The following is a 23,919-nucleotide window of genomic DNA, read 5'->3' as shown; positions in this document are numbered from 1 at the left end:
CACATACCCTTAGAGGTGCTGTGTCCTGAGCTACAGCAAGGGCTGCCCAAAGCCATGTCCCTAGGCCCAGCCCCACACGTGAAGGTGAGCTGCTCCCAGGGGACTAACCTGGCGCATCGTCCAGCCCATACACCGTCAGAGGCCGGAGGATTTTTATCCCTGGGGTATCCATGGGAACCAAAAGCACTGACTGCTGCTGGTGACGTGGGGCATGCGGGTCTGTTTTTCCCATAAACACACAGAGTTGGCAGCGAGGATCCAGGATGCCTGCCAGGAAAGGAGAGAGACAGACCCCCATCATCTGACGCCAGGGCCATCAGATCTCTTTACAGACGCAGTCCTGGCCCAGGAAAGCTGAAGCCAGAAAGCAGACAGAGCTCTTTAAGACTTCCCTTATTCAGCTAAGTACGTGCAAGTTCTTGACCAGAAATAAGATGTTGATTTTCATCCCAGTGAGGAATAAATCCAACACCATAAGAGCAATTTTTTAAAAAAGCACCATGTACAGTTGAAAACATAATTTAAAGACAAGAAGCTGAAAACTGCTACTTTTTCACTGGCAGCCTGTTCTGCTTTGTTCCTGCAAGTGGTGTAAACATAATGGCTTTGGGCACAGGCTTCAGAATCAGGCAAATCCTGAACTCAGGATCCCCTACTTGCTAGCAGGGGCTAGTACCTTCAGCAAGAGATTCAAGTCACTTCTCTGTTCTCGTGTCCTCCTCTGTAAACTGGGGATAATAATGTGTACCTCCAGGGGAGGTGTGGGGACTCGGTGAGGTCCACACAGCGCTTATGGAGGGCTCTACAGTGTTAATGTGTTAATGGCGGAATCAGCACTAGCTCTTCTGCTGTGGCACACCCAATCTAGCCACTGAGGAAGTGACCTTCTGCCTTTCCAAAGGGAGACACTTAAGCAGAACGAAGAGAGTGGGGAGCTAATGAGAGATTCCTAGAGTCTGTCACATGTATGGTCATCCAGCAACCCACGTAGAACCTCTGGGTCTCCTAGGGTTGCTGCCTCTGCTGGGAGCACAGAGACAGAATCTCCTTTGCGTCAGCCGGGGAAACTGACCCAACCATTGTTTCCCAGACAACAGCAGGGCAGAGAGACAGGCTTATCAAAACAGACCTGCTGAAGTGTAACTGAATTTCAGGCCAAATACCTGAGATCCACCACTTGTGACCATTTATGACATAGAAGCCTTCCTCCTCTCTGATGGAAGACTCGATGTTGGTGGCATCCGACGAGGCAACCTGAGTGAGAGAGTACATTCTGCTTAGAGCTGGCAAGGGTCCACGTTCGCTATGTGGCAGAGCCCAGATGAGGTCTGGGAAGGTCTGGCCTGATAAAGAAGAGGCCCTGTGGGTGGAGCCTCAGGCCAGGTACCTGGGGCTCAGTCATAGCAAAGCAGGAGCGGGCCTTTCCCTCCAGCAGCGGAATCAGCCAGCGGGCCTTCTGCTCCTCAGTGCCATAGCGTACCAGAAGCTCCATGTTCCCTGTGTCTGGAGCAGAACAGTTAAATATCTGAAAAGGAGAAAAGGAAGAACCCTGAGTTCCATGTCCATATTAAAACTTCAAATACCTCCGAAGTGATGGACCAGGGCTCCTCCCAAGTCACAGACCCTTTGACACCATCATGAAAGTTCTTCCTCTTCCCAGAGAAATGCACAGACCCGCAACATTTTGGATATAGTAGCTCAGAGCACCTAAAGCCCAGCCATGGACCTCTGTGGTTCAGACAAAGGAGACTGGAGATAGTGGGTGGGAGACTCAGGGAAGCCAGCCAGGGTCGTGCCTCACACGGCTCCCATCTTCCCCAGAAGACTCCCATTCTGAGCTGCTTTCTTGCTCTGGCTCCAGACTCATGCCTGTAGCTGTCCTCTCTCATTAGAAGAAGTTTAAGTTTGTATCAGTGCTCCTGAATCCCGTGCAAGCTAGAGGGAACCCTATCAGTGTAGGAGGGTGACTGTTCCTTTTTTTTTTTTTTTGGAGGAAGATCAGCCCTGAGCTAACATCCGTGCCCATCTTCCTCTACTTTCTATGTGGGACGCCTACCACAGCATGGCTTGGCAAGCGGTGCCATGTCCGCACCCTGGATCCAAACCAGTGAACCCCGGGCTACTGAAGTGGAATGTGCACATTTTACCGCTGTGCCACCGGGCCAGCCCCAAGAGGGTGACTGTTCTTATGGAAGACTAGGATAGTCTCGCATGCTGAGGAAGACTCTAAAGAAGGTACCTCAGGGGCATACAGAGACATGCCCATGAGCTCACACAGATGGGCATACTCGACGTTGGTCAGTCCTGCTCCATATTTTTTCTCGGGGTCAGTCTCCAAGGGTAGGAAAAGATTCCAAAGTCCTTCGGTCTTGGCTTTCTCCTGTCATGGGAAAACAGATCAGGGAAGCATAGTAGATGATTTAATTTTATTTTGGCCTGTGGAAAATAATGAAAGGGATTGGAGGGAAGAAGGTAGACAGCCAAAAATGAAGAGTGTGCCAAAAATAATGAGTCTCCACCGTCAGGATGGATATAAAACCTGCAGATCTGTGAGTGGGATAAACACGAGTTGGCCCAGGGATGGCAAAGTCCTAGCAGTGACAGCAGCAATCAGTTCGCTCCCCGTCTTCATGGCCCAGACACCCCCACATAGCCCACGTTCCATCACCGTTAGCATTACTATTGTTATCATGACAAGTCTTCCGAGAACATGAGCTGTGAACACAGGAGACTGAAGGATTCTTTAGTATGCCTGATGGGAACCAGGCCCAGGACATCTGGCTGCAGCCTCTGCTGCTTTGATATGGTGCAAAAGCAGATACCCTGAGCCAGCTTCCTTTATGAGCCACAGCTTTGTTCCTGGCACAAGTGACCCTGGGTTCCTGAACGCAGCTCCTGGCCACATAACTAGGAAGTCAGGCCTGGGGGTCAGGAGCTCAGGCCTTCAGACAGACTGCCTGGTTCAGACCCAGCCCTTCCACACCTGGCGGGGAGACTGGTCAAGATACTGGATCTCCACGTATCAGTCTCCTTATCTGTGAATGGGATGTGACCACCCGCTCCATCAGGACTACTGAGCTGCAGCAAGAGAAATGGACTGTGGCTTAAGTAAAGGAAACAAGGAAGTGAAAGTGTGCAGGAGCTCAGATTAGAGAATGAAGCTCAGAACGGGACAGGAACCCGGCCAGCCTGGAGGATCGCGAGAGGAAAGGACACTCAGCGGTCCTGCTGGGGTCCCCCGGCTGTGGAATGGGTGAGTGCCAACTGTTTTCTGTCTTGAAAACACTGCTCACTCTTACAATTCCAGAAAGGGACAGTCGGGCTGGCCTAGCTTGGCTCACATGCCCACTTCCTAGCCAGGGAGGGCTGGGCTGGCACCTTCACTGATAGTTCTGCCATGCGGTATCCAAAGTGGGGGAGGGATGCCCCCAAATGAAATTGGGGTGCTGCTACCATGAGAAAGGGGAAGGGACACTAGGCAGCCCAAACCCAACCAATGTCCACAACACCCACCTCACTGCGCTGTTGTGAAAATTAAATAACACATAGAATATAAAGTGCCTGACATAGAAGCTGGTGGGCTGCACTCAATATTAGTGATTACGGATGTAATCATCATTACTTCTTCTGACTGGGAGGGTACCAGCTGGCCTGATGTTTGTGTTTGTGTTAAGCTAATTAGCTCAGAGTACAGTGACCAAGGAGAAGGGTGGATTAACTGGAACCAATAAAGTAGGATGGGAAGGAAGGAGTGGAAGCAAGGGAGTTCTGAGAAGAGGCAGCATAAGGAAATGAATAAAATCATCCTGAGGGATGGGGGGAAAACCCCACAGAATTTGAGCCTAGAAGATTGGGATTTGAATCCAGGTGCTATTATTTCTAGCTGTGTCCCTGGACAAATCTGTTTGCTTCCCTTTACAGCAACGTTAATAATGCTTACCTCACAGGATTTGTGAAATGCAGTGTAAATGGTCAAATACTTCTCTCTTTTTTTTTGGTGAGGAAGATTGGCCCTGAGCCAAAATCTGTTGCCAATCATCCTCTTTTTGCTTGAGGAAGCTTGTCCCTGAGCTAAACCTGTGCCCATCTTCCCCTATTTTGCATGTGGGATGCCGCCACAGTGTGGCTGACAAGCAGTACTAGGTCCGTGCCTGGGATCTAAACCTGCAAACCCCAGGCTGCCAAAGTGGAGCAAAGAAACCCAACCACTTTGTGACTGGGCCAGCCCCTTCTTCTCATTTATGGTAGTAATGACACTTTGGATTAAAAGCCATGAACTACAATTTTACCACTCTACTCCAAATCTTAGTTATCATTATGATTCTCATTCAGGTATAACTAGAAGTAGAATGTTCTCTCATCTAGGTTTTTTCTAGGCATTCATTTTAGAGTCTGGTGGTATTTGCTGCACAAGCGTTTGCTTTTCCAATGCTTCTGTGCCCTCAACGGGCTTATATCAGATGGGCGAGGATTAAGCATGCTGGCCAGCCGGTGGGGGAAAGGGCATTTCAAATGTAAACGATGGGAGCATAGATTGGTAAACACCTTTTTTTTGAGGAAGATTGGCCCTGAGCTGACATCTGTGCCCATCTTCCTCTACTTTATATACGGGACACCTGGCTTGACAAGTGGTGCGTAGGTCTGCGCCCAGGATCCGAACTGGTGAACCCCGGGCCACCGAAGAACATACAAACTTAACTGCTGTGCCACCAGGCCGGCCCCACTGGTAAGCACCTTTTTTGACGAAAATTTGGCAATATTTATTAAAACTCTAAATCCTCTCATTCTTGGACCAGTATTTTAAAAGAATTTCTCCTGTAGAAACAGTAAATGTACCCAGAAGTATGTAACAGCATTCGATGCACCTTGCTTGCACAGGATCCAAACCCTCTTCTTATTCTGGGGGACTCTGTCACTGTATAAATTTGTGGGGTCAAGGCCAAGTCTCCCACTGCAGACAGTGAAGGACAGAGACACCCTCCTTCTCTCTGCTTCCCGGCGATGAAGCTGTGGGCATGGGACCTACACCCGGCTAGCGGAAAAGTCCCACCACAAACTCCGCGTCCTAAGGAAGCATCCAGGAGAGGCCTCCCAGCCAGCTGCTCTTGGAACAGCCTTGGCCACGCTGCCCGGGGCCTGCCTTTCCTCGCCTTCTACTGTCTTCTAAAGCTGGGTCTTCCGCCTCCCTGTCCTTGGTAGCAGCTACACAACGTCCTTTGCTGCGTAAGTGACCCAGAGTGACCTAGACTGCCGACTGAGACACCCATAGCGTCCCTCAGCCAAAGGACGGACAGATTACAGTGCGCCCACAAGGCAGAGCCCCTCAGAGAGCGATCTCCAGGCACTGACCTGGGAAGGTGATGTATCATTAAATAAGCAAGCAGGAGATGCGAATCTACAGAACGAGTGCATTACAACATAGGAACGATAACAAGATATGTCAGCATGTAACAGGGGAAAGGAGCTGGGGGCCCCATTCCCCAAACTGTTGACAGTGCTCACGTCAGAGGGCGGAGAATTTGAGAGAACTCTTTCTTTCCATGTCATGAACTCTTTCTATTCTCGTCATGTTTGAGCTTTGGTTATTTTGCAATAAGTTTTGTAACTAGAAAAAAGGTTTGTATCCAGTTATCTTATCTGTAACTAGATAAGATTTTTTTTTAAAAAGCAGACGATGGTTGCATCATAGGCAAAATATGTGCTAATCCTGACAAAGAATAGCAGGTTTTTCTGTTATCAGCTAAAGTGGTGTCACCACGTGTCACCAGTATAAACACAGTTTACAGTTGATTTGACCTTTTAGTTTTGATGTTGTGGATTCTTTGAACAGCAACTTTTTTATTTTTTGCTGAGGAGGATTTCTCCCTGAGCTAACACCCATGCCAATCTTCCTCTATTAGTATGTGGGCCAGCACAGCATGGCTGCTAACAGGGTGGTGTAGGTCTGTGCACGGGAACTGAACCTGGGTCACCAAAGCAGAGGGCACTGAACTTAACCACTAGGCCACTGGAGCTGGCCCTAAAGAGCAACTTTATTAATTGATGTATGTTATATCATGCTGTTTCAAATTTATATAGTTAAAATACACATAAAATAAGGCCACCTGCCCTGGGGTTATAAACCACAGACAGCATTCCTCTGCTGTGCTGAGCTCTCTGGCCCCTCTGGCCGTGACACAGTCACACAGAAAGAGCAAGGAAGCGAACACTGCATCATCTAGAGCTGGCTCTTTCTGACGAGGATGGAAAGCAAAGACAATTCAACTCAGCTCTCCTGTCTCTTCACTGCCTGGTGAGGGAGCAGATGTGTCCGGTGGACGAGCTGAGGTTCTGCCATGTTAACAAGGTCCTGCCAACTCTCAACAGGATGCCTTACCTTGAGCTCTTCGACCAGCGGGGAAGGGGTCCATCTCTCTGATGAGGCCTGGTGACTCCGCAGCTCTGGCTCAGCGGGGTACACGTGTCGCTCCATAAATTGCTTCAGCCGCTGATACAGCTCCCTGACGGGTGGGGAGAGGCCCTCTGGAGAGATAACCAGAGCTCCCTTTGAGGCAAGAGCTGGGGAAGCTTCTGGAATCGACACATAACTCCTGGTGCCTGGGGTGTGCAGCCGGGACTGTGGACCAGCCCACGTGTGGTAGGACCTCATTAACGGTTTTGTGGCTGGCATGTCTTTGAAAAGTCGGAACCCTTCTTTGACTGCAAAATCCCATGCCAGGTTAGATGTAAATTCAGTCAGCTTCCCACTTTGCTCTGCGGTTGCTGAGCTTGCTTGGCCTAAGCAGAAGCAAAGACAGACAGTGATTGCTCCCAACCGACCCTTAACCACACTAACACGTGCTAACATCACTGTATCAGCAGCTACCAGCATTTGCTGAGCCCCTGCCACATACCAGACACAGTGCTCAGTGCTGTACACGTATTACTATAGCCCGTTGAGCTCCTAAAGCAATACGGCCGTTTTAATCCCCACCTTACAGACAGGATCTGGGTCTTAGAGGGCCCAAGCTCACACGAGTGGGCTGGGAGCCAGAAGTCAAACTCAGTTGGCTTGCTCCCTGCTCTTTACCTCTTCTTTTCCTAAATAACCTAAATTAAATGAGGAACACCCTCAATCACTTCTGCTGTCACCGGCGGTCTGTAGGAAGCCCTGCAGTATCCTGGACGGCCCCTGCTATGAAACTGACAGGAACAGTCACAGGTGACGGGATTAATGGCTAGTTTCTGGACACCATTTTGTCTAGATTGACACCATTACCAGCATCACAGGGCTCACTCTAGTCACACCCCCACTGTTTTTTCTTATTTTAATACACACATAAAGACTTTTTAAAAAAGGGATTAAAAAATGTCTTTAATTAAGGTATAGTGTACATACACTCTCTTTATAAAGCGTACAATTCTGTGAGTTTAGTCAGCTAACCACCACGGCCATCGAGATACAGAATATTCCCATAGCCCCAAATTTCCATGGTGTCCTTTGTGCCCAACCCTTTCCCCCAGCCCCTGGCCACACTGACCTCTATTCCTACACTTTGTCTCTCTGGAAGGTCACATAAACACATACGTCATAGGGTCCAGGGTCTTTTCAGTGTGCGTACCGCACCTGAGAGCCATCCACGGTGTTGTGTGTATACTGTCTCCTTATAGTGGGCTTTTTTACTGCTGGCTCTCTGGGATTATTTTTAGCATTTCCATGTTCTAAAAAGACTTTTCCTCACTCTCTTTGTATCAATAAATTGATCTTTGCAGAGGCCGATTTTTGTTCTGGCTCCTGCCATGGTCTGGTGGTAGTTCTCAAAAGAGCCATTTTCATGCAGCTTTGGTGTTAAAGATATTACACTATTCCTGACAAATTAAGAACCAAATCTGTTTGCTACATAGCAGAGAACGCAGACCAGTGGACCTCAACAAGTCTTCACTCAACACCTTCTGGGTGCTGGGTATGGACCCAGGCCCTGGGGCGGTCAGTCAGGAACGAGGCAGCCCCCTTCCCTGAGCCACAGATGCAGTGAGGGCCAAGGGGCACAAGTGCCGGTTCGAATCCTGGGCATGGACATGGCACTGCTCATCAGGCCATGCTGAGGCGGCATCCCACATGCCACAACTAGAACAACCCACAACTAAAAAAAATATGCAACTATATACTGGGGGGATTTGGGGAGAAAAAGCAGAAAAAAAAACAGAGTATCAAGAGTTTTCTTAATTTTCATCTCCTTAATTGGATCTTGCTCTCAGGGTGCTGCTTTCTTTGTCTCTTGGAAAGTCACTTGTATGAGCGTGGGTTGATTTAAAGCTATCACTTTCAGTATATTTTCCCAAATGTAGTCCCAGCAGAAGAGACCACATCACTGGCGTCCTGCTAAGTTGCAGTCACAAGCGCTTTTTCCTTTCTAGAATTTCACAGCCATCTATAAAAAATCTAGACTTCGGCATCCACTTATTAACGAATGATACTTGGGTGGGCTGGTACAGACTGTGACTCGGTCCCCAGGCCTCTGGTCACTGTTCTCCCTGTCCCAGTCTGCGAGTGACACCAGAGCAAGGATGCCTTTGAAACTAATGCTCCTTCTCTAAACCCCACCTCCCAGGGCAATACCAAATATCTCAACTGTTCAAATAGAAAAGTGACTTTAACAGCTAATTGGAGAAGACAAATGTACAGAAATAATATTTGTGTTCATATAGTTGGGTTTTTATTTCCCCTCATTGAATGTTTTTATACTATTCTTTCAAAAAGTGGATTTTGCTGTTTTTATGTGAGAAAACTAAGCCACTTCCCAGTATGTCTGGCTGGCTTCCCAGGTGGGAGGGAGGGAGGGAGCGCACAACCAGGATGGGAGGGGCAGAGCCTCAGAGGCCAGCACAGCTGCTCTCTGTGTGCTGGCAAACACGGGGGCTTTACCTCCAAGCCAAGAGAAGCACAAAGCTAAGGCAGGGGCTCACGGGACCTTAGGGACTGTCAAAGGGCTTCCTGATAGGCAAATGAGGACAATCCAGTGGGTCTTACGGGTGTTGAGATTCCTGAATGGATCGTTCAAAATCAACTCAGCTATCCCCAGGCACTGGAGCAGAACTAGAAAATCTGCACAGGCAATCAGGCCTGTTCCTCATCTGCTGGACCTAGCAGCCATTCTGCTTAATTAAAGGTTTCTGGTTAGCTTCCATTGCAAAGCCGTAACAAAAATTCAGAAATAGTGACTCAGAGCTGATGCTCTAAGAAGGGAAAATATCGTCTCCAAGAAGTGCTTATCAAGACCCCTATCTCAACTCAGGGAGGGTCAAACTAGAAATACTCTGCATTGACTTTTCTCTGGACACTGTTCTACTCTGTACCACCAGTACCACCTGGCACAGTCCCCGGCTTAGGAGAGGCTCAGACATGGAGACTGAATGATCTACTCCCTACTGCACGGCCTTTCTCGGAACATGGCAACCTGCCTGAGGGCAATAGGCTGCCAGCAAGCTCAGGGTGTGGAGGACTGCGAAGCTAAGATGTCCCCATGGTACCAGCAAATCCACTGCTGGGGTTCTTTCTACTTGCCTTTCGTTTGAATTTTTCATTTTGGAAAACTTCAAAGCTAGACAATAGTAGAAAGAAGAGGAGAATGAGCCTGCAGGTATCTACCACTCAACTTCAACAATCACCAAGGCTATTCTTGTTTCATCCTCTGCCATCTCCACCCCGCCTGCTCTGGATTTTCCTGAAGTAAATCCCAAACGGATCATTTCATCTATAAATATTTCATTTACGTCTAAAAACAAAGACTTAAAAAACACACACAATACCATTATTATCACATTTAAAAAACAGTTAACTATGACTCCTTTAATATCATCAACTATCCAGTCAGAATTCAAATTTCTTTTTTTTTTTAGAAGATTTTATTTTTCCTTTTTCTCCCCAAAGCCCCCCGGTACATAGTTGTATGTTTTTAGTTGTGGGTCCTTCTAGTTGTGGCATGTGGGACACCACCTCAGCATGGCTTGATGAGCGGTGCCATGTCCATGCCCAGGATCCGAACTGGTGAAACCCTGGGCCGCCGAAGGAGAGTGTGCAAACTTAACTACTTGGCCACAGGGCCGACCCCTCAAATTTCATTGACTGTCTCATAAAAAAAATTTTTTAGGGGCCAGCCCCATGGCCGAATGGTTAAGTTCATCAAGCCATGCTGAGGCAGCGTCCCACATGCCACAACTAGAAGGACCTACAACTAGAATATACAACTGTGTACTGGGGGGCTTTGGGGAGAAGAAGAAGAAGAAGGAAAAAAGAAGATTGGCAACAGATGTTAGCTCAGGTGCCAATCTTTAAAAAAAAAAAAGATGTTAAAATTTTTTTTATAATTTGTTTTTTCAAACAGGGATCTAAATAAGGTCCAAACACTGTAATTGGATGATGTGTCTTTTAAGTCCCTTTCAATCTATAGATTCCTTTTTCATCTTTTTTTCCCCTCGAAATTTATTTGTTGAAGAAACTGAATTGTTTGCCTTGTGAAGAGTCCCAGAGTCTGGACTGTGTGAGTGGCTGTCCCTCAGTGGTGCTGTTTAACACATTCCTTGAAACCCTGCATTTCCTGTAAGTTCGAAGTCCCCACTAGACACTTGGTCAGATCCAGGGTCAACTGTGGGGAGTATCAGGAGGCCTGGAATGTCTGGCTGTCTCTCTGGGTGATGCTGGCACCACTGATGCTTATTTTCCAGATGCACTGATGCATTAGGGGTGGCAAGTTGGTGATGTGCCACTTCTATCAATCTGTCCGGGATGATTCTCTAAACAGAAACTTTCCTTCATCAATTATTTGGTTAGCCTGAGATATAATTTGTATAGGAAAGGTGGGATAAATGCTTGATGTTTTTTTTTCCTTTATTTACTGATTTTCAGAATAATGGGTTGCTTCCCTAGGCATCCTCCAAAGTCACAATGAGCCTTTGTCTCTCTGTTTTGGAGTATCACTTTTTACTCATGGATTTAAACACACTTGAAGTGTTTCCATCCATTTCAGCTACCATCCTTATTGGTCATCCACGCTCCCTATCGTTACCAAGTAGGGGCCTATTCAGGTTGGCTCCCGAGTCCTTTAGCGAAAACCCTGCCAGTCTTTGACAACTTCCTGGCTTTCTGGTACGACTAGATGTTCCAGGTTCATCTTGTAGATACCCTGCCCTGACATGAAATCAGCCACTTCCCCAAGAAGGCCTGGTTCCTTTTGGTGGGAATGGAATTTCAAGATTATAACGTGAGCATCTAGGGGTACTTAATGCTACTGCATTCGTCACAATTCGAGGGCTCTTCACGGATTCTATCTGCTTGCTTTCCTTTCCACAAAGGAAGCAAAGTTTAATCTGCCTTTCTATCTTCTCAAATAATTTATGATATAGATTATTTCATCTGCTACCCAATAAAATTTACAATGAAAACTAATAACACTGTGCCATCCCCGCATGTACGTGTAAACACTCTGAGGTGTACACGCATAGACACACCCAACCCACCCCGCCGTCAGTTCTAAGCAGCAATACTTAACTCGTCTTCTCCAAAGTTCAAACTTACGAGATACAACCTAGAACTCCCAGCTAGTTCCATAAAGTATTGTCCCATGTATGTGAAAGCACCATCAAAAAAAATACAACAATCCCTTTTCGCCTTTAGCAATCCTCTTACTGGGCAATTTGGTAACATCTACAAAAATTTAAAATGCACATACTTTTAACCCAGCAATTCTAATTCTGGGAATTTATCCTTCAGATATATTCACACATGTGTAAGAAAGGATGTTCACCAACCACTATTTGGGACTGCAAAAATCTGCAAATAATCCAAATATGCATCAATAGAGGAAGTGGGTAAATAGATTCCAGCATAGCCATACAGTGGAACGTGCTATAGAACCCAAAAAGAAGGATGCAGACTTGTACATATTCATGTGGAAAGGTCTCTATGAAATACTGTTAAGTGGAAAAAAGCAAGAAATTTGCCTCATATAGTTGTTAAATATATATATGATAAGTATCATATATATATGAATGTAGACACAAATATTTCATAGGAATTCTTAAGCATAAAAAATTCAAAAATCAAGGTACTGAAAAATACATGTAGGGTGCTCACATTTTTGTAAAAATTGGAGAGAGAGAGAGAAGACAGATATACAGAAAAAATTGGGAGTCCCAAGAAACTCTTTTTTTTTTTTTTAAAGATTGGCACCTGAGCTAGTATCTGTTGCCAATCTTCCTCTTTTTTTCTTTTCCTTCTTCTTTTCCCAAAAGTACCCCCAGTACATAGTTGTATATTCTAGTTGTGAGTGCCTCTGGTTGTGCTGTGTGGGACGCCCCCTCAGCATGGCCTGACAAGTGGTGCCATGTCCGCACCCGGGGTCCAAAGCTATGAAACCCTGGGCCGCTGAAGCGGAGTGCGTGAACTTAACCACTAGGCCACGGGGCCGGCCCCCCAAGCAACTCTTAACAGCAGCTTCAAGAAATGGTGCTAAGAAAGGAAAGTAATTTTATATTCTTCTATATGACTGGGTTCTTATCATGTATGCTTTTACTGTAAAAATTGTTTGTATGTCATTTTAATAATTAAAAAAACAAGTATAAATACTTTAAAGACTATATATGATATATCCTTAACGACAAATGGTTGAATTAACTGAATCTGGTAGAATTCTGGCCAAACAGGTCCCTCTAAAGCCTCTGAGGCCTCGGGAGGGCTCCAGGGGGAGAAGCCTCGCGCTGGGACTCAGGCCACCCCCACCTGTGAGCGAGCGCTTGTAGATGCCCTGGAGGATCGCCGCCACCCGGAAGAAGGAGAAAGCCAGGTAGAAGTTCCAGTTCTCGATGGGAGGGCTCCCCGTGTGCCGACAGTACATCCTGGAATACTCCTCTGCGGTGGGGATGCCCAGCTGAGTCACATCGCAGTCACTCAAACCTGAGGCGACAGACAGAGCCACGCCTGGGCAGTCACTGCGTCCACACTCCCCTGTGGCCCGCAAGAATTTAAATTCTGCAAATCACTTCCTCCCTGGGAAATTAGCTTCACAATAGTTCAAAGGGTTAGCTCCTTATTTACTGCTCTTCCTCCCCGAGATGGCTGCACTCCAGGCACGAAGCTATTATTCACAAATTGGCTCTTAAAAGTTTCAGACTAAATTGGCAGGAAAGGAGGGAACGAGGGGCCTCCAATTCTCTCAGGACCACAGTTCAGGGTGGATGCATATTATTCTCCATCAGTTATTTGAGAAAAAATGATATTGAAAGCAAGATCCCATCAAACTATGAAAAAGCTGATTACAACCAATAAAAAGTTCACTGAAATGCTTCATTTGTACCATTTTCACGGTTTGGAAGTATGTGATATATCCCATTGCTAGGAGTATACCTAATATGTAGGCAAAGATATTACTACAAAGGTGTTCACTGTATTTTTGTGGGAGCAGGGAAAATTACATTAAAAAAATTGGAAACAAATTAAATATCCAAATAGGAATCAAACCAAACATCTTGATTAAGTTAATTCTATACAATAAAATTCTATGCCAACATTAAAAATGAGCTGTAGAAGAAATACTTAATGGCATGAAAACATGTCCAAAGTATATAATTAAGTGAAAAAAAGCAGGTCATAAAGTCCTCTAATCACATTTTTGTTTAAAAAAAATGTATGTATACACATAAAAAAGATGAGAAAAAGAAAATGTCAGCAGTGGTTATCTCTGGGACTACTGATGACTTTAACTATTTTCTTTCGGCTCTAAAATTTTTAAATAAATTTGTATTTTTCTAATTTAAACAACCAGACAGAAGTTAGTTGGATGAAAGCATAAGAGGTGCCTAGACACACACGCTCCTCACTTAAAATACATGCTATACCCATTCCCGCATTGTGACGGGAAGGTGTTCCAGGGCCTCAGGCCACGTACCAGCCCCACCACAACCCCCTTCAGCAGAGCCTGCCCCAGCGCTGTGAGGATGGAGCTGGCTCCACCCCGCCTCTCCCCCAGCAGCAGTTCCTACCTCGCAGGACGGGAAAACTGGATGGCAGGTAGTGAGCTAGGCAGCTGAAGGCCACATCAGCAAGGGGGTCGCCCAAGGTAGAAAGTTCCCAATCAAGGACAGCAAGCACCTCGGTCTTTTCTGGATGGAACAGCAGGTTGTCCAGCCTGAATGGGCCACAGAAGGAATGGAGACAGCTCTAGGGGAACAGCAGTGGGGTGGACTCTGGGCTGGGTGTATTCCGTCTGCCCCTCCAGATGCACTCCCCACCCTCTCGGCCCCTCTGCGCCCGGAGCCTCAGCTGTGGGCTGCCTGCATCAGCTCCTTTGCCCTCTGGCTCCGTTGGGCTCAGCCAATGGGAGACAGCAGCAGGAGATGGGAATAGGGCCTGGTTATTTATCCCCCCAGCTCCCTCTCAGCAGACAGCTGAGGGCCTCAGCTTTGTCAGGTGGCCCTCTCCACACAGCTACCCTCCCCAGGTCCTGGTAATTACTCCTTCCCTGTGAGGGTTTTCAAACAGGTCTGCAATTCTTTGACACTCCTGCCACAAAAGGGAGAGTCTTACTCCTCATCCCTTGAAGCAACTCGCTAAAGAATAACAAATAGAATGCAGGTGGAAGTGATGCTGAGTGACTCCCGAGACTAGGTCAGAACAGGTGATCAGCTCCCGCCCAGCCCTCTCTCTCTTGGAACACACACCTTTGGAGCCCCAAACCACCAGGTAAGAGGTCCAGCTACCCAGAAGCTGCCATGCTGGAGAGACCACAAAGAGACAGGGAGGGAGGCCTGAGGACCCGGCCATTCATGAATTCTCTGCCCCAGGGCCAGGCATGTGAGTGAGCCTTCGGGTGATTCCAGCCCCCAGCCTGAGAGCCACCCCAGTGGAAACAAGCTATCCTGTCCCCAGACAGCAGAAACATGAGCAAAATAATTGCTGTCCCTGTTGATCACCACGCAGTTTTGAAGGAGTTTGTTATGCGGTAGTAATGACTGGAGCACACACTCGCACCTTCAGACCTAGGGCCGGTATTAACTCCTGCAGTGGCACAGGACAGCCCCCATCAAAAAGAACTGGGCCAAAACGTCAACAGTGCCAAGGCTGAGAACCGTGCCTTAAAAGGCCGTGCACGGGCAGGTCCTTCATAACGGGAACACTCAGCCGTAAGACGGGCCAAGACAAGCTGCTTCGTTTCCCCTTCAAGCGCCCTTCCCATCATTTCCCCATCACAATATCCACCCCTCCTCGGGCCGTGTCTACCTGAAGTCCCCATGCACCACCGTGGTCTTCTGCTGCCTGGGAAGGTGCAGCGGCAGCCATTTGATGAGCCTCTCCATAGCCGGGATGGTGCTGGTTTCTGAGGCTTGATACTGCTTAATCCACGTTTGCACCTGGCGTGGAATATAGTCCCCTGAGGGAAAGAGGAGTAGAACACGGTGGGCCATTTCAACAACCTCCAAACATTTTGAAAATTAGCCAGTGCAGTGAAACCCTCTGTACTGCTCTGTGGCATCATCTTCCTATGATGGAGAACTTCCCATATGGTGCTCCTGTCACCCCCATGTGGAAGCTCCCAGCTGTATTGTCCTGGCTGGATCAGTGTGATCTGGGCACTGTTCCCGGCCACATGGACTCTAAGCCTGATCCCCGGCCCTCTCAGAGATCCTATGAGCTTCCTAACAGCTTTTAATAAATTCCTTTTGGTTAAACAACAGTGGTTGGCTAAAAGCATGGACTGCCTGGGTCAGAATTTCAGCTCTGCCATTCTCTAACTGTGTGATCTCAGGCAGGTTACTTAACCTCTCTGTGCCTTAGTTTCACTATCCATGAGATGGTCTTCTTAGAGTTGCTGGGAGGATAAAATATGTAAAGCCCCTGGAACTGTTCCTGGCATGCAGTAAGCAGTACATGAGTATGTGCTATCACCGTTTAGTTGTTTGTTAAGAAACCCAAGAGACAGCACAGTTGAGAAACTTGCAAGTTATATCTGGGACCAGACACCGGCAGGAGTTCTAGAGTCAACCTGGCTCACAGTCAAGGTCTTCAATGGGTTTAACCCCTCTGGCCTCCACTGCTTTATTTGTGTGCGTACACTGACACCCATATTCATAGGACTGTTGTGAAGTCTACATGACATCCAAATACAGCAGGCCACATACACTGCTGGCACACAAGGCTGCTCAATGAATGCTGGCCATTATTATTGTCAATTGTTAACTGTCACTATTAATATAATGAATAAACAATGTATAGGTCTCTGGTTCTGAGCCAAGCCTTCACCCCTCATCGGAGAGAAAAATGGTTCCAGAGGCTGAAGGTTTTAAAGACGAGGATGGAGAGATCAAGCTCCCTCTGTGCAGTCCACTGCATGCACGTGTGAAGCCTCTGGATACCTGCCCTTCAGCTGAGCCATGAGAGATGGAGACCAAAATCCACAAGAATTTAACCCAAAACAAATCAAGCCTTTAGAACTAGCTTCTAGGGGCCAGCCCCGTGGCTGAGTGGTTAAGTTTGTGCACTCCGCTCCAGCGGCCCAGGGTTTCGCTGGTTCGGATCCTGGGCGTGGACATGGCACTGCTCATCAAGCCACGCTGAGGCGGCATTCCACATGCCACAGCTAGAAGGACCCACAACTAAGAATATACACTATGTACCGGGGGGCTTTGGGAGAAAAAGGAAAAAATAAAATCTTTAAAAAAAAGAACTAGTTTCTAGTTCTCAAGAGTCATAGGAAATAGAAGAAAGCAGTAAATGAAACCATAAGGAGCTAACAGACAAATCTATAAGACAACTGGCTGGCGTTTCAAAAAATTCACTTAAAAAAACAGGTAGGAGGAGGGATTATTCTAGATTCCTTGATCGGACACCGATTTGGGAATAAGAAAACCCACTTATAAAACATATTCAGGGGAGGGCCCAGCCCTGTGGCCAAGTGGTTAGAGCTCTGTGTGCTTGGCTTCGGCATCCTGGGTACGTGGGTTTGGAACCTGGGTAGGGACCCACTCCACTCACCCACCACCCTGTGGAGGTGTCCCACATACAAAATGATGGAGGAAGCTTGGAAACAGATGTTAGCTCAGGGCCATTCCTCCTCAGCAAAAACAAAAACAAAAATAAGTAATAATAAAAAAGATATTCCAGGGATAAGGAGGAAATCTAAATATGAACTGGGTTTTAGATATTCTAGTAAAATGGTAAATTTTCTTGGATGTGGTAATGGGATTGGGGAATATGCTTATTTTTAGGAAATACACACAAATATTTGGGAGTGAAGTGTCACGGTCTCTACAACATTTTTTTTTTTTTTTGAGGAGGATTAGCTCTGAGCTCACATCTGCTGCCAATCCTCCTCTTTTTGCTGAGGAAGACTGGCCCTGAGCTAACATCCATGCCCGTCTTCCTCTACTTTATGTGGGACGCCTACCACAGCATGGCTTGCCAAGCGGTGCCATGTCCACACCCAGGATCCGAACCAGCAAACCCCGGGGCCAGCGAGAAGCAGAACGTGCACACCTAACTGCTGTGGCACCGGGACAGCCCCATGGTCTCTATGACTTTGTTAATTGTGCAGATACATATTTAGACAGAGAGAGAGAGACAGATAAGTGAATATGGCAAAAGTTAACCATTGTTAAAATTAATAGTGGGTATTTATTCATTGTACTATTTCAAGTTTCTGTAAGTTTGAAAATTCTCATAAGAAGTCCAATACAAAAACCACAGGCACTGAGCCTTTCAGGAAGAGGACTCTCGGGAAAATTTCCTATATGGATTTGGGACCCCCGGCCACCCCATACCCACCAATCCAGCTGCACACATCTGCTTCTCGTGGGAAGCAAATGCAGCTGTCCCTCTGGCTCTGTTGGCCGCTGGTCCCGAGCAGGCCCGCCAAGGCGCTGAAATGTCCTTCCCAAAGCGCCTGCCCCTCTGGGATGAGAAAAGAAGACCCTGTGCTCCCTGCAGGTCCTTAGTGGAAAGCTTCTTTGTGATAATTAGACTGTACCTAACGGGTCTTTGTCAAAAGGCTCTTTTGATTAAAAACCATGTTTGTGTGCTTTTTTTCCCCTTTTTTTAAACAAATTTAAATGTGTTCTCTTGAATAGATAATACATTCACATGGCTTGAAATTAAAGTGACAAAAGGGAATGCAGTGAAGTCTTTCTCCCACCCTTCTGCCCAGCCACTCAGCTCTTTTTCCCCAAAGGAAACCCACATGACCCATCTCTTAGGTATCCTTTTGGAGTCTTTCTTCACTTGTGCAAGCAAACATGTAAATTTATTCAAATATTTAAATTTATTCAAATATACTCCATTTTACACAAATGGGAGTATCTAAATATAGCCAATGCCCCGCCCAGCAGCTGGGTTCCTGACATAACTTGAGAAATTGCAGGATTCTTGAAAAGGAAGATCTGACGTCCCTGTAGCTGGATCAATGAATCTGAAATACGATGAAGCCACTTTAGGCTATCAGGCTCAAAACACAGCCAGTTGCCCAGGAAGCTGGCTTGGGTCACATGAAATCACACCAGATTTCTGCTTTGTGTCTTCATGCTAAGAAGTCAGTGGCAAGAGCATCAAAACAGTCCACTTAAAAAATAAAAGGCAAAGGGTCCACTCAGACAGCACATGAGAGAGCCTTCCTAAGCTGCTCTCTCTCCAGGGCAGGATGGCTCACTGCCCAGTGCTCCATCTGCATGAGGCTGTCTTCACTCAAAGCACTGCGACGGCTGCCATCATCTGCTTTTCACATCAGCCCTGTGAGGGAGGCAGGGCAGGGCTTTTGTACGGAAACCTAACCATTGAGAAAACTATGACAAAGTAATGTGACTTGCCCAAGGTCACTCGACAACCTAGCATCTGACTTCTGGCCCAGTGCTCTTTCCATCTTGAAACAATGGATCAATATAGGCAACATCTGTTGTCTTTGCCTTCTGGCCCTTTTACTGGTCACTAGGGCTGCCAGACAAAATACAGGAGACCTCGTTACATTTGAATTTCAGATAAACAAATACATTTTTAGCATATTCCCCAATGCGACCACCAAGACCCCGACTGAATCTGTATCTCTGGTCAAGAGGTTGGAATACAAGGGGATGACATGGAGCTGACTGCACTTGGGAGGGTGGAGGACCCCTCAGTTTGGGCTGGGAAGACAGCAAGCCTGCTCGTTGGAGCAAAGTGTCTCCAACTGTTAGTTACGGAGACTCGGATCATGCACCTGTGAGTGGTGGAACTTCAGGGAACTCGGCAGAAACGTGTTAAGAAGAGGATGGACACTGGACATAGATTGTAGCCTTGGAATAGAGTCCTACAGAAAACAGGCACGTTTTGGTCAAAAGCAGAGAAAGAAGAAAGTACAGCTTAGCTGAGAGACTCTTTTTGACGATGGCCAGGAATCCACCCTGGTCAAGAGTCAGATAACCTTGAACTCTGCAGGGCAGAAGAAGTGAAATTCTTGGGCTTGTGCTAAAGTTTTTGTGCAAAGGCATTAAGACAATTGTGATGATGGTTATAAAACTGTGTGTGTTTGTCAAAATTCACAGAACGCTACACTTCAATACACCTGACTTAAAAAAAAAAAAAGGGGGCCAGCCCCGTGGCCGAGGGGTTAAATTCACGCACTCCACTTGGGCGGCCCAGGGTTTCACTGGTTCTGATCCTGGGTGCGGACATGGCACTGCTCATCAGACCACGCTGAGGTGGCGTCCCACATGCCACAACTAGAAGGACTCACAACTAAGAATATACAGCTGTGTACTAGGCGGCTTTGGGAAGGAAAAAAATTTAAAAATCTTTAAAAAAAAAAAAAAGAAAAAACCTGACAATACCAAATGCTGGCAAGGATGAGGAGCAACTGGAACTTTCAGACATTAAAAAAAGGCAGAAGCAAACTATACCAACAAAACACCCTGGGCATAATGGCAATTAAAAAATCTATCCCTGTTGAAAAGAATAGTTAGGAGGGGGGCCAGCCTGGTGGTGCAGCAGTTAAGTTTGCATGTTCCGCTTCAGCAGGCCTGGGGTTTGCCAGTTCAGATCCCGGGTGTGGACCTACACACCACTTGTCAAGCCATGCTGTGGCAGGCATCCCACATATAAAGTAGAGGAAGATGGGCACAGATGTTAGCTCAGGGCCAATCTTCCTCAGCAAAAAAGAGGACTGGTGGCAGATGTTAGCTCAGGGCTAATCTTCCTCAAAAAAAAAAGAAAAAAAAAAGAACAGTTAGGAGGAAGGGTGAAAAATGGAGAAGTAAGTATCTTAAATACCGTCGGTCTGTATCAGAGAAAAGTAAGATTTAAATGATCTAGTGAGATAAAAGTTGCAGAGAAGAGAGATTCTGTTGTCCGTGACAGGATCTATCCCAGGACAAAATGTCTACAAAAGCGACACCTCCATCAAACGGGAACTGGACTTGCAAGTAGGAAGCTAATAAGCCCACCTCACATTTAGCAAGCGCTTGGTACGTTAGCACCCTGACACTGTGCAAACCCTAAAAGCAGAGGCACGAATGAGGAATCAATCAGCGCAAAAGACAGGCGGCCTCCTGCTCACCAGGCTTCCCATAGTCTTCCAGGCCGGCGGCCTTGAGGTCCACGCTGTGAATCTGGCACAAGACTCTGTTCATGGCCGTGTATATGGCCCTCCTCTGGCTGGGCTCCAAGCCTGGCAGAGAGGGGTCTTTGTAGACGAGGCCTGGGCAGTACTCCATCAGATAGAAGGGGGTGCCGACGATCCTGGGAGGGACACAGACAGGGTGTTTCATGGCCCACAACACGGCAGGCTGCGAGTCCTGGCACCGCTCTTTCTGTCCTGTATGGACGCTTTGAGTGCTGGGGAAGGAGCGCAAACTCAGAGCACCGGACATGTGCTTCTTCCTCTGCACACAAGCACGGGGGGTTAGAAGTACCCCCTGGCCAGACCAGTCCCCCGGCACAGCCCTGTCTGGACTTCTCTGCCAGCACACCGCTCTTCTCTCCAGTCCACTTGCAGCCGTGGAACTGGCTGAAGTGCAATAGTACAGGAGAGCTGCACGTTGAGGGAAGGGGCCTGAGTCCTACAGAACCAGGTTTAAATCCCATCTCTGCCCTTCCTAGCAGTGCGATCCTGAGAGACTTCCTAACCCTCTCTGAGCTTTGTTTTTTCAATCCGTAAACTTCAAAGGGTAGTTGTAAGAATTAAGGGCAGGGCTGGCCAGCAGTGCAGCAGTTAAGTTCGCACATTCCGCTTCAGTGGCCCAGGTTCGCACATGGCTCTGCATGGCAAGCCACGCTGTGGCAGGTGCCCCACATATAAAAAAAAAGTAACAGGGCCAGCTCCATGGCCGAGTGGTTAAGTTCGTGCGCTCCGCTGCCGCGGCCCAGGGTTTGGATCCTGGGTGCGGACATGGCACCGCTCGTCTGGCCACATTGAGGCAGTGACCCACGTCCCACAACTAGAAGGACCCACAACTAGGATATACAACTATGTACAGGGGGGGTTTGGGGAGATAAAACAGTTGTTAGCCCAGGTGCCAATCTTTAAGGAAAAAAAAAAAAAGTAGAGGAAGATGGGCATGGATGTTAGCTCAGGGCCAGTCTTCCTCAGCAAAAAGAGGAGGATTGGTGGCAGATGTTAGCTCAGGGCTAATCTTCCTCAAAAAAAAAAAAAAAGAATTAAGGGAGTAAATATATATGGAGTGCATGGCACTCATGTCTGGTTCCAATGAGGGTTCAATAAATATCCCTTCTTCTTATCGTTATTTTTATCTTTATCCAGTAATATGGATGGCACATATACCACCCTATAGTATTAAAGGGACACACCAAAATGTCATTAATCCATGTATTAGTCACTACTAGAAATCAGTTTACTATTCCAAAAAGTTGTTTTGAAAGTTCACCATTATAACTGCTGATCATCACTTGAACATGGGCTAGATATTAAATTATTGTTAATTATCTTAAGCGTAATAATGCTGCTGTGATTATAAAAGAAAATGTCTTTATTCTTAGGAGATGTATGCAACTTACTTTGAAAGGTTCAGCCAAAAATAATTTATATATATATAAAATATACTTATTTATTCTATACAATATTTATAAAATAATTATTTTCTAAAATTATTTTATGTAATTATTACTATTTATATAAAATTATTTTATATATATTATACGTACACACATATATACAGTACACATATACATACATACAGATATATAGAAAGCAAATGTGGCAAAATGTTAACGTTTTAATTTAGAAGTGTAAATGGGTGCTCATTATACTATTTTTTCCTTCTTTCAACTTTTCTGTATGTTTCAAAATTTTCATAATTAAAAAGTTGACGGGCCAGCTCAGTGGCCCAGCGTTTAACTTCACATGCCCCACTTTGGTGGCCCAGGTTTCGCCAGTTTGGATCCCAGGCGCGGATCTATGCACTGTTTATCAAGCCATGCTGTGGCAGGCATTGCACATATAAAATAGAGGAAGATGCGCACAGATGTTAGCTCAGGGCCAGTCCTCCTCAGCAAAAAGAGGAGGAGTGGTAGCAGATGTTAGCTCAGGGCTAATCTTCCTCAAAAAAAAAAGAAATATCTAAAATCAATAACCTACATTTCCATCTTAGGAAGTTAGAGTGAGAAGAGCAAATGAAACCCAAATCAAGGTGAAGAAAAAATATTTCAAAAAATAATAACAATAATTAAAAAGTTGAGAAAAAAGAGACTCAAAAAGCATATTACAAAGCAGTTTAAAAAAAGTTCAGAAAGATTACAACAAAAAATTAACAAAGGCAAACAACATGAAACTAAACAGATCTATATTTTTAGAATGCTAAAAAAGATGTTCTCTATCAATTCTCACAAAAGCAGGTATTTTTCTCTTTCTTTTTTTTTTTTTAAAGATTTCAGCCATCTGTTTTATTTCATTATTATTTTTTTTTTGCGTGTGTTGAGTGCAGAATGTGCACCCTCAACTGCTGCGCCACCAGGCCGGCCCCTCTTTCTCTTTCAAGATAAAGATTCGGGAACTTCTAGGGGAGGTTGCTATAAAGTCTCTTTTCTCTCCTACCCAAATTTTATTTGTCTTTACTCTGGGAAATTGCACTTTGAGTTAGTATACTAACCATATATGGGCTTTTCTCCTCTGCAGCCTGAATACGCAATAAAAAAAATCAATCTGAACATTACCTTGAGTCTTCACAGAGGCCAAGAACTTTGGGAACAGGCACTCCAGCTTTCGCAAGGGCTCTCATTATCCTGCCAGAACAAAGGAAAACGGGCGTCACTGCTAAGTGCACTGATAAGACTCCTTGAAATTATTTTCCTGATTTAAAAATTAGTACATGCAGAAATTGAAATGGAATTCTAAAAAATATTCAACCGTGCCAAAAGTAGGCAAGAAAAACAAAAAACAGCGGAAACAAACAAAAAACAAATAATGACATTATAGACCTAAATCAAACACATCAATTATTACATTCAGTTTAATAGACTAAACATTCCAGTTCAAAGACAGAAATTGTCATACCGGATAGAAAAGCAAGACCAAACTATACGCTATCTACAAGAGACATGCTGTAAATATAAAAACATAGATAGAAAAAAGAAAAAGTAGAAAAAATGCAAGAATGGAAACGGAAGTACCATGCAATTGGCAAGCATAAGAAAGCTGGCATAGCTATATTAATAATCAGAAAAAAAGCCCAAGGACTTGGAAATCATATAAGGCACTTCCACATAAGCCAGAGATCAAAGCAGGAATCCTAAGGGAAATTGGAAAATATTTCAAACTGTAATAATAAAAATACAGGATGTCAAAATTTGTGAGATGCAGACACTCTTAGAAAGTAATTTATAACTTTAAATAACCATATTAGAAAAGAAGGAAGATTTTAAATCAACGGCCTAAGGTTACACCTAAAAAGGTAAAAATAAAGCCAGAGTGA

At 45.8% G+C, this 23,919-nt stretch overlaps 1 protein-coding gene across 4 annotated transcripts in view; it reads right to left on the bottom strand.

The window, feature by feature from the left end:
• Positions 1 to 23,919, bottom strand: part of ACAD10 (acyl-CoA dehydrogenase family member 10) — a 50,618-nt gene that overhangs the window by 5,013 nt on the left and 21,686 nt on the right. For all 4 annotated transcript variants that reach the window (XR_006885346.1, XM_046640316.1, XM_046640317.1 and 1 more), the window contains 10 exons: positions 23,162 to 23,230; positions 20,550 to 20,731; positions 15,254 to 15,404; positions 14,017 to 14,162; positions 12,758 to 12,931; positions 6,377 to 6,777; positions 2,240 to 2,380; positions 1,388 to 1,525; positions 1,164 to 1,254; positions 109 to 267 (listed from right to left, as the gene is read on the bottom strand). Coding sequence is in view for 3 of the 4 variants with exons in the window: in XM_046640316.1 (XP_046496272.1) it covers positions 109 to 267; positions 1,164 to 1,254; positions 1,388 to 1,525; positions 2,240 to 2,380; positions 6,377 to 6,777; positions 12,758 to 12,931; positions 14,017 to 14,162; positions 15,254 to 15,404; positions 20,550 to 20,731; positions 23,162 to 23,230 (1,652 nt within the window). In the remaining variant the exon portion in view is untranslated. The remainder of the gene's footprint in view (positions 1 to 108; positions 268 to 1,163; positions 1,255 to 1,387; positions 1,526 to 2,239; positions 2,381 to 6,376; positions 6,778 to 12,757; positions 12,932 to 14,016; positions 14,163 to 15,253; positions 15,405 to 20,549; positions 20,732 to 23,161; positions 23,231 to 23,919) is intronic.

The sequence above is a fragment of the Equus quagga genome, chromosome 15 (genome assembly GCF_021613505.1).
Source record: "Equus quagga isolate Etosha38 chromosome 15, UCLA_HA_Equagga_1.0, whole genome shotgun sequence".
Lineage (NCBI taxonomy): Eukaryota > Metazoa > Chordata > Mammalia > Perissodactyla > Equidae > Equus > Equus quagga.
The sequence above is the reverse complement of the archived record's forward strand: the minus strand, read 5'-3'. Positions and strand labels throughout refer to the sequence as shown.